The 15,439-nt window shown below is 37.1% G+C and overlaps 1 protein-coding gene across 3 annotated transcripts in view; it reads left to right on the top strand.

The window, feature by feature from the left end:
* The window catches only part of DNAH5 (dynein axonemal heavy chain 5), a 326,976-nt gene that overhangs the window by 267,793 nt on the left and 43,744 nt on the right, over window positions 1-15,439 (top strand). For all 3 annotated transcript variants that reach the window (XM_066243771.1, XM_066243781.1, XM_066243766.1), the window contains 5 exons: window positions 1,210-1,347; window positions 3,155-3,290; window positions 3,838-4,154; window positions 4,903-5,058; window positions 5,916-6,098. In XM_066243771.1, the coding sequence (XP_066099868.1) occupies window positions 1,210-1,347; window positions 3,155-3,290; window positions 3,838-4,154; window positions 4,903-5,058; window positions 5,916-6,098 (930 nt within the window). The remainder of the gene's footprint in view (window positions 1-1,209; window positions 1,348-3,154; window positions 3,291-3,837; window positions 4,155-4,902; window positions 5,059-5,915; window positions 6,099-15,439) is intronic.

Genomic DNA, 15,439 nt, shown 5'->3' with positions numbered 1-15,439 from the left:
ATGTCAATTTTAATATTTTAAAGATTTTATTTTATTTTATTTTTTGTATTTCTCTGAAGCTGGAAATGGGGAGGCAGCCAGACAGACTCCTGCATGCACCCGACCGGGATCCACCCGGTACGCCCACCAGGGGGCGATGCTCTGCCCATCTGGGGCGTCACTCTTTTGTGACCAGAGCCACTCTAGCGCCTGAGGCAGAGGCCACAGAGCCATCCCCAGTGCCCGGGCCAACCTTGCTCCAATGGAGCCTTGGCTGTGGGAGGGGAAGAGAGAGACAGAGAGGAAGGAGAGGGGGAGGGGTGGAGAAGCAGATGGGCGCCTCTCCTGTGTGCCCTGGCCGGGAATCAAACCCGGGACTTCCACACACCAGGCCGATGCTCTACCACTGAGCCAACTGCCCAGGGCCAATATTTTAAAGATTTTAAAAGAAGAAATTTGATTTAAAAATAATTTCAAGTGAATGTAAATTCCTATAAACATGGTTTATTTTCTCTACCTCATCTTTTGCTAACATTGCTTTTGATTATGTTTGTGAAGTTTAACTTGGTAGCTTCCTTAAAACAAATATTTTTCATTGGTCACAGCTCAAGGTATCAATTCTTTTCTGGAAAGCAAGCACTACATGAAAATTACAGGAAGAACATCAAGACCACCACTACCCATAAAACCTTGAACTGTGTATTCAGAGAACAGTTATGTTCCATCCTCCTTTGTCTTGTTTTAACATCCTCGACAGTGGTCAGTCCTGTTAGACAGATGGTTTCAAATATAAAGGTTGTTTTTCTACAACTCTTCATATTGCAATGTTCTTTAATTTACTAATATACATCTAATATTGCAATGTTCTGATCTAGGGGTTGGCAAACTAAGGTCCACAGGCCAAGTCTTACCTACTACCCAGGTTTTATGGCTCATGAAATAAGAATAATTTTTACAATTTTAAATAAGTAACTGAACAATAGCTTTGGTTTTATGTTTTGGCCCCCAAAACCTAAAATATTGGGAAAAAATAGCTGACTTTTATTCTAATGAATTCTGAGTTTTGGCTTGTAAACATTTATGTCTAGTTCACATGATGAAATTTGAGAAGACTGTAAGGATGGAACAAAGGAAAGGTATAAGCATCAGACCTAGCTGAGTGTTCTCAGACTCTGACCCGCTGATGTTTGGTTTGCTGCCTGTCCCTCACCTCTCATGTGTCCTGTGCAGGCCAACCTGGTGGTGCAGGAGAACCGCCATGTCTTGGCCATGCAGGACCTGCAGAAGGCCCAGGCAGAGCTGGACGACAAGCAGGCAGAGCTGGAAGTGGTGCAGGCCGAGTACGAGCAGGCCATGACCGAGAAGCAGGTAACTGTCCTCTGGTGTGGGAGGGGCTGTCGCGCCCCGACTCGGCTGTGGTTATTTTTCATTCCTTTGCTACTTTCTTCACTTGGTTTACAGCAAGGATTCATCAAATGTATGCAAACACAAGTACAACACATCATCCCTCACTAAGCCCTGGGGATGGTTTCTAATAGACAGTAAGGACCATTGGGGAGACGTCAAGATATTCAGCCAAAAGAGGAGTCAATTCTGGAGCATGAACTTTCAGTTTCCTTGTGATGATGATGGTCACAGTATCTTGTGTAGCATTTTTTTCTTATGTTCTTTAAATCATGTCCTCCTATGTTATCTTATTTAATCTTTGAAACAATCTTTTAGGAAGGCTGGATAAAGATGGTTTGTAAAGCACTGAATTGTGTTATTACAAAGCAATTCTGCTCCCTATAGAAAACACACATAGGTAACGCTGGAGGGGGCCATTAACAACGCTTTGCTCTTTACCACTTCATGTTTAAACATATGCCTCAAATTACACATATTTTTAAATCTCTTTAAAACTATAATAAATAATTCAGTATGTACTGCTTCATAAATTGAATTTTTAACTTAATGATATATCACGATTATAAATTTTTATAATTTTTCATGGTTTCAGAGTATTTTTATTCACAACATGTCATAATCTATTTAAATAACCCTTCTATTGTTAGACATTAGCATGTATAGTTGACCCTTGAACAAATGGGTTTGAACTATGTGGGTCCACTTATATGTGGATTTCTTAAATAAATATAGTACTGTAAATGTATTATCTCTTCCTTATAATTTTTAAATAACATTTTATTTTCTCTACCTTATTTTATTGTAAAAATATAGTATATAATATTTATAACATACAAATTATGTGTTAATTGACTATGTTTTTGGTAAGGCTTTTGGTTACCAATTAGGCTATCAGTAGTTAAGTTTTTGGGGAATCACAAGTTACTATTAAAGTGCTCAACTTTTCAGGGTCATTGTTCAAGGGTCAACTGTGTGTGCTAAATATATATAAGTATTACGTAAATATAGATGAATATTACACATGAATGTCGAGGGACTGGTTACACAGCTAAACCTTTACCCATATCCATTATTATTTCATAAGTATAAATTTTTATAAGTAGAATTAACAGTTGTCTCTTAAACACAGAGCATTAGAACCATTCATTTTTAATACCTAAGCACCCAGCAGCAACAGAAAGTGGAAGTGTGGTTACAAGTCTTTTACTGACACAAGGGCGGCAGGGAGGGACCTGCTGAGTGAATTGTGGCTGGAATTTGTGAACAAGCTTTGGGGACCACAATCTGAAGGTCATCTAAAGTTTTACCTGAACTGGAGGAAAGATGGTATTAGATAAAGCAATAATGATGCTGGAACTTTAACATGAGAAATTGTTCTGTTTTTTAAATAAGGATATGTATTTCTTTCTGGGTTTTTTTTTGTGTGTGTGTGTGTGTGCTTTATAATATTAGCATGTATACTTGTATTTTATTTCTTTATAGAGAAATTATAGATGATGCAAATTTTTATGATTTCTCAGTCGTTAACATCTGGAGAGGGTCTGACCAGTTTGCTCAGGGCTGCACATGAGGAATCCATCCAAGTGTTTTAAAGACAGGCATGGGCAGACACCGGCACATGGGAATTGAATCTTAGGCTTCCTATGAAATAAATGGCTCACACATCTCAGAAAGACAGATAATATATCTAATGTTATAAATTGTATTTTTGAGCCAGAGGTTGTATTCATCTGGACAGAGGTTTTCTTCTGGTTTTGCCCTTTTTTAGACCTTGCTTGAAGATGCCGAGCGGTGCAGACATAAGATGCAGACTGCCTCTGTGCTGATCGGGGGCTTGGCAGGAGAAAAGGAAAGATGGACAGAGCAAAGTAAAGAGTTTGCTGCCCAGACTAAAAGGCTTGTAGGTATGTAATTCCTTTATTAATGAGATTAGGTGTTGACTATGATAGGGAGTTGGCAAATTTAAGCTTGAATCAGAATACAAACCAATGCTCGATTACTTTAAACTCATGTGTGTGTGTTTGTCTCCAGTAGTTCAGAAGAATGAATATTGGTCTGTTCAATCCTTGTGAGATGTGTTAATGACCCATAAGCCTCTTATTATCAGGACATATTTGAATTCTCTGATGAGTGAATGATGATACCACGGTCACTTTGAATGGAGGCTCTGTCTTCTAAGTTTTGTATCTTAAAATCAAAAGTCATCCTCTTACATCCAACAAGAGTTAAAATAATCCAGTGCTTGACTATAGCAGCCAGCACTTGGTGGACCATTTGGGTCCTGTTTAATAAGGATTCAAAGTACAGCTTATTTATCAAGACACAACAACATGGGGTTACAATTTGGTTTCTGGAATTTAGTTTAAAAGAATTATTTTTCATTTTTAATATTCTGCACAATTACCAGCCTGATCATAAAGTATTTCAGTAGTGTTTTGTTTTCCATTTTAGGGGATGTGTTGTTGGCCACAGCTTTTCTGTCCTATTCTGGCCCATTTAACCAAGAGTTTCGCAATTTGCTGCTAAATGACTGGCAGAAGGAAATGAAAGCCCGGGAAATTCCATTTGCAGACAGTCTGAATCTCAACGAAATGTTGATTGATGCTCCTACTATTAGTGAATGGAACCTCCAAGGTCTGCCAAATGATGACCTATCCATTCAAAACGGAATCATTGTCACAAAGGCATCTCGCTACCCTTTGTTAATCGATCCACAGACTCAAGGAAAGATCTGGATTAAAAATAAAGAAAGCCAAAATGAACTGCAGGTAATTTGTATGTGGGTATATTGATGTTACTAGTCAACAAGTATCAAGAATAAAGAAATATTTGATACTTAGAAATAATTTTATTTATTATCTATCTATCTATCTATCTTTTATCATTTATTATCTATCATCACCTAAGAGAGCTATTTTCTGTTTAAGTTTATTTAATGGCTTATTTCTTTATTATAATTATACTACAGTATTTTATTAGTTTCAGGTGTAGAGCATAATGATCCAACACTTATGTTGCTTCCAACATGATATAGAAATATTATGGATTAATATTTAGATATTTATAATTAGAAATAATTTCTACAAATTACATGATTTGAATTTGTGTTGATCTCTACCAATGCCATCTTTTAAAGGTTTCAGACTCTTCTGTTAAAGCCTATGGCTCTCTTGATAAGAAGCGCAGGGTGGAATTATGTCACACTAAGTGGTAACACTTTATAAGGACACCTTGTAATTATTCCATGATTATTTGTCACAAAGTGGTATTGAGGGAAAGGCAGCATGGACAAACACAGCTGTTCCATGCTTCCTAGTAAAGGGGAATGATGGTTTACTAAAAAAAAGAGTAGAAACAGTTTAAGCTTTCACGAAGTGTAGTTTCAAACAAGGATCTCTAGATCCTCTGTGTCTATCTGCTGTGATAGAATGCTTAGGCATAACCTCCTATGAGTTATCTCTGTGCATGGCATCATCGTACCATCTGTCAAGAGCAACACTTTGATCTGGTTTCTAGATCACATCTCTAAATCACAAGTACTTCAGAAACCACCTGGAGGACAGCCTCTCTCTTGGAAGACCCTTGCTGATCGAAGATGTTGGGGAGGAACTAGATCCAGCCCTGGAAAATGTTTTGGAGAGAAACTTCATAAAGACTGGGTCTACCTTCAAGGTGGGTTAAACCTTTTGATAAACTGTGGAGAACAATTACTATAAAACCAGGTAAATGTGACATAGATGAAATTTTCTCAATAGGCAGAAACTCAAATTCAAGTCAGTGGCAAGATGCATTTGTTTTTCTTTTCTATGCTACCAGGGTTGAGGTTAAAGTACTCAAGAGTAGTTGTTTTAGGAATATCTACTTCATATGTATAATGAAGTCTGACTCCGTTTTGATGTTTGACTGTGGACAGTTTTCAAGCCCATCATGCCCCTCTCCCCTTCTATCCCAAATCTGGGAAAGCTGCTAAGAAAGTCTGGGTACCCTCTCTCTCCTTTGATGGGGAATTAAAACCATGTTTTGAAACCTTCATTCCAGCCCCATGCCCTCGCCACCACAAAACTCTAGAACAGCTGCCCTCCCTGATTCTCTCAACAGATTTGTTTTGGACCTACTTGGGACTCTCCCCTAATCTCCCCAGAAAAATCTCATTATCTGAGTAGTAAATCTTTTCATATCCCTTTAGTACATATGTGACATCAGTCTAGACTTCTGAGCCAGATTTTGGGTGAGGAATTCATTTTACTTCTACAGTGGTTTGGGTGATCAATTTTGTATTTATTGCATGGTTTATATTGCACATCCTCCCTCCCTCCCTCCCTCCCTCCCTCCCTCCCTCCCTCCCTCCCTCCCTCCCTCCCTCCCTTCCTAGTGGCTTAAAGCCCTGTGACTACCTGAGGACCATTTACTTTATAGTAAATATGATCTCCAGATATGCAATTGTTTAAAGCAACACTTGATCTTACACAAAAAGATACAGTACAGTGCATTTCTATTTTATTACTTTTAACTGCTTTTTTATAAAAAAGGTGAAAGTCAGTGACAAGGAAGTAGATGTGATGGATGGCTTCAGACTCTATATTACCACCAAACTGCCCAACCCAGCCTACACCCCTGAAATTAGTGCTCGAACTTCCATCATTGACTTCACTGTCACCATGAGAGGTCTAGAAGATCAGTTACTGGGTAGAGTCATTCTCACAGAGAAGCAGGTGAGTGAAGTATGGCCACTTTCTTTTCTGTATGATGTTGTGATTCCTTCTTTGATGAAAATAATATAATAAAAATTGTAATAGGATTGAGTTGCCTTCATTTTATTCCTCTTTTTTTTTAAATTCCCAAATGTCTTAGATAACTGCTAACCAATTATCTACTTAATATATTTCATCTGCATCTCGTAAATCACATATATATCAATTAATTTCATGCAAATGATGTAACTATGAGAATATCAGTCTTATTTTCAGCACCATTATTCCAGTTTTATATTACTTTATTTTTTTTGAAGAATTTGTCCTGTTGTGAGTTTTATTCACTTATGGACCTTTAGCTTTCTAGTACATGTCTAGGTTTTTCTTTCACTTGATTCATTGTTATGCTGTTGGCATAAAAAATTAAAATGTTGCACTCAGATAATAACCAAGATTGTTAGTTCTCATTTGTTAACTAAGGAAGCTCTGTGGATGTTGTGAGAAGATAAGATGTTTGTGACATCAGACTTTCACTGAGCATCTCTGGAAGCGACTGGCTTAATTATGTTCTGCAAACAGAACTATAGAACTTTAGATCTGCTGTTTTGTAACTTCCATTTTATGGGGTAACAATGCTCAGTGAAAAAATGGCCAGTAACTTAGAATCTTCCTTGTTCTGAGTCAGTGAATTCTCTAGGGCAGTGGTCCCCAACCCCTGGGCCGCAGACCGGTACCGGTCTGTGGGCCATTTGGTACCGGTCCGCAGAGAAAGAATAAATAACTTACATTATTTCCGTTTTATTTATATTTAAGTCTGAACGATGTTTTATTTTTTAAAAATGACCAGATTCCCTCTGTTACATCCGTCTAAGACTCACTCTTGACGCTTGTCTCGGTCACGTGATACATTTATTCATCCCACCCTAAAGGCCGGTCTGTGAAAATATTTTCTGACATTAAACCAGTCCGTGGCCCAAAAAAGGTTGGGGACTACTGCTCTAGGGAACATGTGAGTCTTAGAGAAATCAAGCTGCTTTGGTCAAACTGGGTGCACTCGGAAACTTGCTATTGCTTTTCTTCTGGATTCAGTATCAATGAGTTTAGTTTACTTTTGGCACCTTCTACACAGACCTGAAGATTTATTTAGGCTAAGTTGGCAAAATGTTTGGAGTCTGTCCTTCCCATTACTTTGACTTTTTCTGTGTGTTGTACCATCCTTGAGCCTTCCCACCTACCTATCTCTTTCTCCCTCTCTTCCTGCCTCTTCATTATTTTATGAATCCTTTTATTTTTTAAATTTATAGTGCATACATGATAGGGTCATATAGTTGGAAATTGCATTAAGAGCTTTCAACTCAACTCGGTAAACTCACGTGGTTGGTGACCTCAGTATGGCAAGAACAGATGCTAGAACCCCTGCCATAGACTAGCGATCAAAGAGGCAACACCTTCACAGTGTGTACTTGTTTGTTTTTGGAGTCTCAGTGGAGGTGGCTGAGGAGGTTTTGAGCTGACACGTCATTACAGCAAGAAGGACTGGGAGTCTTGATCCACAGCGTGTAACAGTGTCTTCGGAGCGGGATCCAGTACCCCATCTCATCTCTGCTCTTCCCTTGGTGCTGGCCTTAGGGAGATTAAGGGCCCCGATGGCAGTTTGAATAATATCTTTGTCCTTGATTTTCTTCCTATTCAGCTGAGATGAATAGAGTCTCCTTGCACAAAATAATCAAGCCTGACAGATTGTGGTTGCAACAAACAAAACAGCCCCTATGCTGAGCCATGAGTGTGGCAGCGAGGTTTCAGATGAAGCAAGGAGCACTTTAAGCTCCTTTGAAAAGAAAGACTTCAAACACCTTTTGAAAAGCCAATACGGATCCCAGGCCTGGCTTTTTCTCACTTCTGGGGAAAGTTGAATGTCTTGAGAAATTACTCCTTTACTGTCATTTTGTTATCAGAAGCGTTTCCAGTCTCACAGTAAATGATTTGCAATGAGTATGGTCAGAGTAACGTGACACTCGTTCCTTATAAAAATAGAGGGTCTCTTACCCTAAACCACATCGTAATACAGCATGTAACCTGTATTTTCTTTTCTCGAAAGCGAAGTCTCACGCTGCTGGGCTTAAATGGGATGGTAGTTAGTGTACATTCTGCAAGCAGCTTTTTCTTTTGCAGCTTTTGTCCCCTCTTCCTCCTCCCCCCCTCAATATTCCTGAATCTGCTCCTGCCGCTGAGTCCCTCCGGCCCGGGAGGTGGCAGGTGGCTCTGCGCTGGTCTCCAGGACCTTCCAGGCATTTCCTATGATCTAGTGACTCAGTGGAGTAGAGCCTATGTTTGTGCTGTATGGACACAGCTATAAAAAGTTTTTGTTTTTTTTTTAGGTTTAGATTGTTCCTTTGACTTTATTGATGATGTAGTCTGTCTGGGATCATTTTTGGATACTTATAAATATAAATATAAAATGTTATAAAGCCAAGGGGGCTACTGGAAGCTAGAAAGAGTCCATAGATAGGAAGCTGATGTTGGAAAGTGTCTAAGAAAACCTCTTAAATGCAAGGCTGAAACAAATGGTGAATGTCTTCAGGCAAGATGAGTTGTGCCTTCACTGGCCTGTGGACTCGTCCTGTGAAAGGTGGCTTGGAACAGTACCTTAAGATGCAAGGAAAAGACCACTGCTCTCCGATTCCATGATTTCACCAGCTTCCCAGTGTCCTGGGAACAGGGTAAGTGAGGAACTTCCCTACATAGGATGTGGTCTCATGAATGCTCAGCTGTGCAGGCTGCTGGACCCACAGATGAAAACCTTAGAGCATATGAATGCAAGGAAGGCAGACTTTTGAACCAACTTTATGCTTGTCTGTATGCTTGAAGACAGTCATTTTAAATGTATGAGCTGTTCAAGTTCACAGCAAGGCCATACTCAGTTGTTGACCTGACTGATGTACCTCTGAGTAGATTTAGACAGCCTTCTCTTGTCACCAGGAGGTAATATATCCAGACCATTTTAAGCAGGCAGCAAACCAGTGGCCCTCCAGCAACTTTCCTTTAAAGAAAACTCAAACTCTTAGGCCTACTCTAACCTTGATCCCAGAGAACAAGTCAGAAACTCAAAGAAAGCTCTGTAGTAGTAGGAGAAAAATACTCATATCAAGTAACAACTTCTTTTGTTCACATAGCACAAAGCCTTGGGGGTAATTGTTGTTTAGAATTTTGGATGAGCAGACAGGTCAATGGTTTATTTTCTCTGGAGGTAGGAGAATCCAAACCTGGTGGAGCCAATATGGGAAGTAATTTAATAAAGACACTAAACAGACCTTGTTATCACTAGCTTACCAGTGGTAGAGAAAAAAATAAATCTGTTTCTGAGTTCTGTTTTTTTAATCTTTCTATGTTATTACAGGTGGGAGGTAAAGAAGGGGAAGAATCTTTGGGAAGAGAAGCCTGGGTAACATCTTAGAAATGAGACCTCTGATGGGCTGTCACCTATTTTCTTGTATTGATTTCAAGACTTTGGTGACAGTTGTGGTTAATGCACACAAACCATTTTAGTTTTTATTTCCATCTTTGTTGAGCCACTTAATATTTGATCATTTAATTAATAAGTAGTGCATTTCCTGAAGTTGTATTGGTTCACTGCTCTGCTTTTTCATTCACTTTGGGGACACTTTTTACATTTTCACAATTGATATAATAATTTTACATTATAACCTTAGGATACAGAAAACAAACAAAGCACAAATGTTTACTGCTGTGTGTGTGTGTATGTTTGTGTAAGAGATCATCTCTTTTGTGGGGAGAATGCTTACAGACAAAAGTATTTTGATTAATTTTTCTCCTTCATATTATTTTGAAAAGAACTACCTGTTTATATATTGGTGGAACTAACATTGTAATTTAACAGAAATAAGTTTACATCAGTTAACACAAATTAAAATACACCTAAAACCTTATCCCAAAGTAGGTTTTCTATTTATAAATCTTGAATAAAAAGCAAACAGTAATTGTTCTATTTTTTTGTCTTTCAAAGACAACTTTCTTTTCCCTACAACTGTTTTCTGGTTCTAGTATTTGGCCACTTATGTATCATGTAATACATACTTTGCTTTTATAATCCCAAATATTACTTTAAATTGTACCATTTACTTTAGAGTATATTATTTCATCAATTTCAAACTTTGGGGGAAATGTACTTCTAGCCTTATTTCGAACCTTTGTCAATTTATTACTTACATTGCGTTTAATGTTAACAATGGTATTAAATTGACCACACCATCTCAATAACGTTCAAGCTTTTTTATTTTTTTTTGCATTTTTTTAAAAATAATTTTATTTTTTAAATGGGGCAACCTCAATAAATCAGGATACATATATTCAAAGATAACATGTCCAGGTGATCTTGTCGTTCAATTATGTTGCATACCTATCACCCAAAGTCAGATTGTCCTCTGTCACCTTCTATCTAGTTTTCTTTGTGCCCCTCCCCCTCCTCCTTTCCCTCTCCCTTTCCCCTCTCCCCCCATAACCACCACACTCTTATCAATGTCTCTTAGTCTCACTTTTATGTCCCACCTACGTATGGAATAATGCAGTTCCTGTTTTTTTCTGATTTACTTATTTCACTTCGAATCATGTTATCAAGATCCCACCATTTTGCTGTAAATGATCCGATGTCATCATTTCTTATGGCTGAGTAGTATTCCATAGTGTATATGTGCCACATCTTCTTTATCCAGTCATCTCTTGATGGGCTTTTTGGTTGTTTCCATGTACTGGCCACTGTTAACATCCTGCAGTAAACATGGGGCTGCATGTGTCTTTACATATCAATGTTTCTGAGTTTTGGGGGTATATACCCAGTAGAGGGATTGCTGGGTCATAAGGTAGTTCTATTTTCAGTTTTTTGAGGAACCACCATACTTTCTTCCATAATGGTTGTACTACTTTACATTCCCACCAACAGTGTATGAGGGTTCCTTTTTCTCCACAACCTTTCCAACATTTGCTATTACCTGTCTTGTTAATAATAGCTAATCTAACAGGTGTGAGATGGTATCTCATTGCAGTTTTGATTTGCATTTCTCTAATAACTAAAGAAGATGAGCATCTTTTCATATATCTGTTGGCCATTTGTATTTCTTCCTGGGAGAAGTGTCTGTTCATGTCCTCTTCCCATTTTTTTATTGGATTGTTTGTTTGTTGTTGAGTTTTAGGATTCTTTGTATATTTTGGATATTAGGCCCTTATCTGAACTGTTGTTTGAAAATATCATTTCACATTTAGTTGGCTGTCTGTTTATTTTGTTATCAGTTTCTCTTGCTGAGCAAAAACTTCTGAGTCTGATGTAGTCCCATTCATTAATTTTTGCCTTCATTTCTCTTGCCTGTGGAGTCAAATTCATAAAATGCTCTTTAAAACCCAGGTCCATGAGTTTAGTACCTATGTTTTCTTCTATGTACTTTATTGTTTCAGGCCTTATATTTAGATCTTTGATCCATTTTGAGTTAATTTTAGTACAGGGGAACAAACTGTAGTCGAGTTTCATTCTTTTGCATGTGGCTTTCCAGTTTTCCCAGCACCATTTATTGAAGAGGCTTTCTTTTCTCCATTGTGTGTTGTTGACCCCTTTATCAAAAATTATTTGACTATATATGTGGCTTTATTTCTGGACTTTCTATTCTGTTCCATTGGTCTGAGTGTCTATTTTTCTGCCAATACCATGCTGTTTTGATTGTCGTGGCCCTATAATAGAGTTTGAAGTCAGGTATTGTAATGCCCCCAGCTTTATTCTTTTTCTTTAGGATTGCTTTGGCTATTTGGGGTTTTTTATATTTCCATATAAATCTGATGATTTTTTGCTCTATTTCTTTAAAAAATGTCATTGGAAGTTTGATGGGAATTGCATTAAATTTGTATATTGCTTTGGGTAATATAGCCATCTTGATTATATTTATTCTTCCTAACCAAGAACAAGGAATATTCTTCCATCTCATTATATCTTTTTCGATTTCCCTTAACAATGGTTTATAGTTTTCATTATATAAGTCCTTTACATTCTTTGTTATGTTAATTCCTAAGTATATTTTTTGTTGTTGCAATCGTGAAGGGGATTATTCTTTTGAGTTCATTCTCAAATGTTTCATTGTTGGCATATAGAAAGGCTATTGACTTCTGTATGTTAATTTTGTATCCTGCAACCTTACTGTATTGGCTTGTTGTTTCTAGTAGTCTTTTTGTGGATTCTTTGGGATTTTTGATGTATAGGATCATATCATCTGCAAAAAGTGATACCTTTACTTCTTCTTTTCTGATATGGATGCCTTTTATTTCTTTGTCTTGTCTGATTGCTCTGGCTAGAACCTCTAGTACCACATTAAATAAGAGTGGAGAGAGTGGACAACCCTTTCTTGTTCCTGATTTAAGGGGGAAAGCCTTCAGTTTTGTGCCATTTAATTTGATGTTAGCTGATGGTTTCTCATATATGGCCTTTATCATGTTGAGATATTTTCCTTCTATACCCATTTTGTTGAGAGTCTTAAACATAAAATTGTGTTGTATTTTATTGAAAACCTTTTCTGCGTCTATTGATAAGATCATGTGGTTTTTGTTCTTTGTTTTGTTGATATGGTGTATTACGTTAACCGTTTTACGTATGTTGAACCATCCTTGAGATTCTGGGATGAATCGCACTTGATCATGATGTATTATATTTTTAATATGTTGTATTCGATTTGCTAGTATTTTGTTTAGTATTTTAGCATCTGTATTCATTAGAGATATTGGTCTGTAGTTTTCTTTTTTTGTGCCATCCTTGCCTGGTTTTGGTATGAGGGTTATGTTGGCCTCATAAAATGTGTTTGGAAGTATTGCTTCTTCTTCAATTTTTTGGAAGACTTTGAGTAGAATAGGAACCAAGTCTTCTTTGAATGTTTGATAAAATTCGCTGGTATAGCTGTCTGGGCCTAGACTTTTATTTTTGGGGAGGTTTTTAATGGTTTTTTCTATTTCTTCTCTACTGATAGGTCTGTTTAGGCTTTCTGCTTCTTCTTGACTCAGTCTAGGAAGGTTGTATTGTTCTAGGAATTTATCCATTTCTTCTAGGTTGTTGAATTTAGTGGCATAAAGTTTTTCATAGTATTCTACAATAATTCTTTGTATATCTACGGTGTCGTGGTGATTTCTCCTCTTTTATTTTGGATTTTGTTTATATGAGTACTTTCTCTTTTTTCCTTGGTAAGTCTTGCCAAGGGTTTGTCAATTTTGTTGATCTTTTCAAAGAACCAGCTCCTTGTTCTATTAATTTTTTTTATAGTTTTTCTGTTCTCTATTTCATTTATTTCTGCTCTGATTTTTATTATCTCCTTTCTTCGGCTGGTTTTGGGTTGTCTTTGTTCTTCTTTATCTAGTTCCTTAAGGTATGAAGTTAAGTGGTTCACTTGGGCTCTCTCTTGTTTGTTCATATATGCCTGAAATGATATGAACTTCCCTCTTATCACTGCTTTTGCTGCATCCCAGAGGTTCTGATATGTCGTATTGTCATTTTCATTTGTCTGTATATATCTTTTGATCTCTGCACTTATTTCTTCTTTGACCCATTCATTTTTTTAAAGTATGTTGTTTAGTTTCCACATTTTTGTGGGATTTTTTTCCTCTTTTTTGCAGTTGAATTCTAGTTTCAAGGCTTTATGATCAGAAAATATGCTTGGTAAAACTTCGATTTTTCTGAATTTGCTGATGTTAATTTTGTGGTCCAACATATGGTCAATTCTTGAGAATGATCCATGTACACTGGAGAAAAAAGTATACTCAGTCACTTTGGGATGAAATGTCCTGTAGATGTCTATCATATCAAGGTGCTCTAGTGTTTTGTTTAAGGCCATTATATCTTTGTTGATTCTCTGTTTGGATGACCGATCTCGAGCCATCAGCGGTGTATTGAGGTCTCCAAGTATGATTGTACTTTTGTCAGTTTTTGTTTTAAGATCAATAAGTAGCTGTCTTATATATTTTGGTGCTCCTTGGTTTGGTGCATATATATTAAGAATTGTTATGTCTTCTTGATTCAGTGTCCCCTTAGCCATTATGAAATGGCCATTTTTGTCTCTGAGTACTTTTCCTGTCTTGTAGTCAGGATTATCAGATATGAGTATTGCTACACCTGCTTTTTTTTGGATGTTATTTGCTTGGAGTATTGTTTTCCAGCCTTTCACTTTGAATTTGTTTTTATCCTTGTTACTTAGATGAGTTTCCTGGAGGCAGCATATAGTTGGATTTTCTTTTTTAATCCATTCTGCTACTCTGTACCTTTTTATTGGTGAGTTTAATCCGTTTACATTTATTGTAATTATTGACACTTGTGAGTTCCCTATTGCCATTTTATATATTGCTTTCTGTTAGTTTTGTGTCGTTTGATCCTTCTCTTTCGTTTTTCTATCTTTTGTTTTTATTTGGTTGTATTCCATACATCTTTCCTCTGTTGCTATTTTTTTTATCTCATGTTCTTCTGTGGTGGTTTTTTCAATGGTGGTTACCTTTAAGTAATGAAAAGGGTTCCTACCCTTTTCATTGTAGCACACTATTTTGTGAGTACTTTTGCACTTCATCGTCCTTGGTACTGTTAATCTCCATCCTCTCCCCCCTTTTTGTTGTTGTCACAATTTAAATTTGGTTTTATTGTGTTCTTCTTGGAGCTTTTACTTGTGGCTTTGTTTTTTTTTGTTCTTTGTATCTGATTGGAGAACTTTCTTTAGTAATTCCTGGAGTGGGGGTTTTCTGATGATAAATTCCCTCATCTTTTCTGTATCTGTGAATATTTTTTATTTCTCCTTCATATTTAAAGGATAGCTTTGATGGGTATAGTATTCGTGGCTGAAAGTTCCTCTCTTTCAGCACTTTAAATATTGGGGTCCACTCTCTTCTAGCTTGTAGAGTTCCTGTTGAGAAATCGGATGATAATCTAATGGGTCTTCCTTTATATGTTGTATTCTTCTTTTCCCTGGCTGCCTTGAGAATTTTTTCTTTGCCATTGGTTTGTGCCAATTTCATTATGAAGTGCCTTGGAGTAGGTTTGTTGGGGTTAAGAAAACTTGGAGTTCTGTTTGCTTCTTGAATTTAAGGCTCTAGTTCTTTCCACAGGCTTGGGAAGTTTTTATCTATTATTTGTTTGAGTATGTTCTCCATTCCATTTTCTCTCTCTTCTCCCTCTGATATACCTATTATTCTTATGTTATTCTTTTTGATGGAGTCAGGTAATTCCTGTAGGGCTATCTCATTTTTTTTTAATTTTTGAGTCTCTTTCTTCTTCTCTCTGTTGTGCCTCAAGTTGCTTGTCTTCTATTTCACTAATCCTACTTTCTATCTGACCTGTT

The sequence above is a fragment of the Saccopteryx bilineata genome, chromosome 1, assembly GCF_036850765.1.
Source record: "Saccopteryx bilineata isolate mSacBil1 chromosome 1, mSacBil1_pri_phased_curated, whole genome shotgun sequence".
NCBI lineage: Eukaryota > Metazoa > Chordata > Mammalia > Chiroptera > Emballonuridae > Saccopteryx > Saccopteryx bilineata.
The sequence above is the reverse complement of the archived record's forward strand: the minus strand, read 5'-3'. Positions and strand labels throughout refer to the sequence as shown.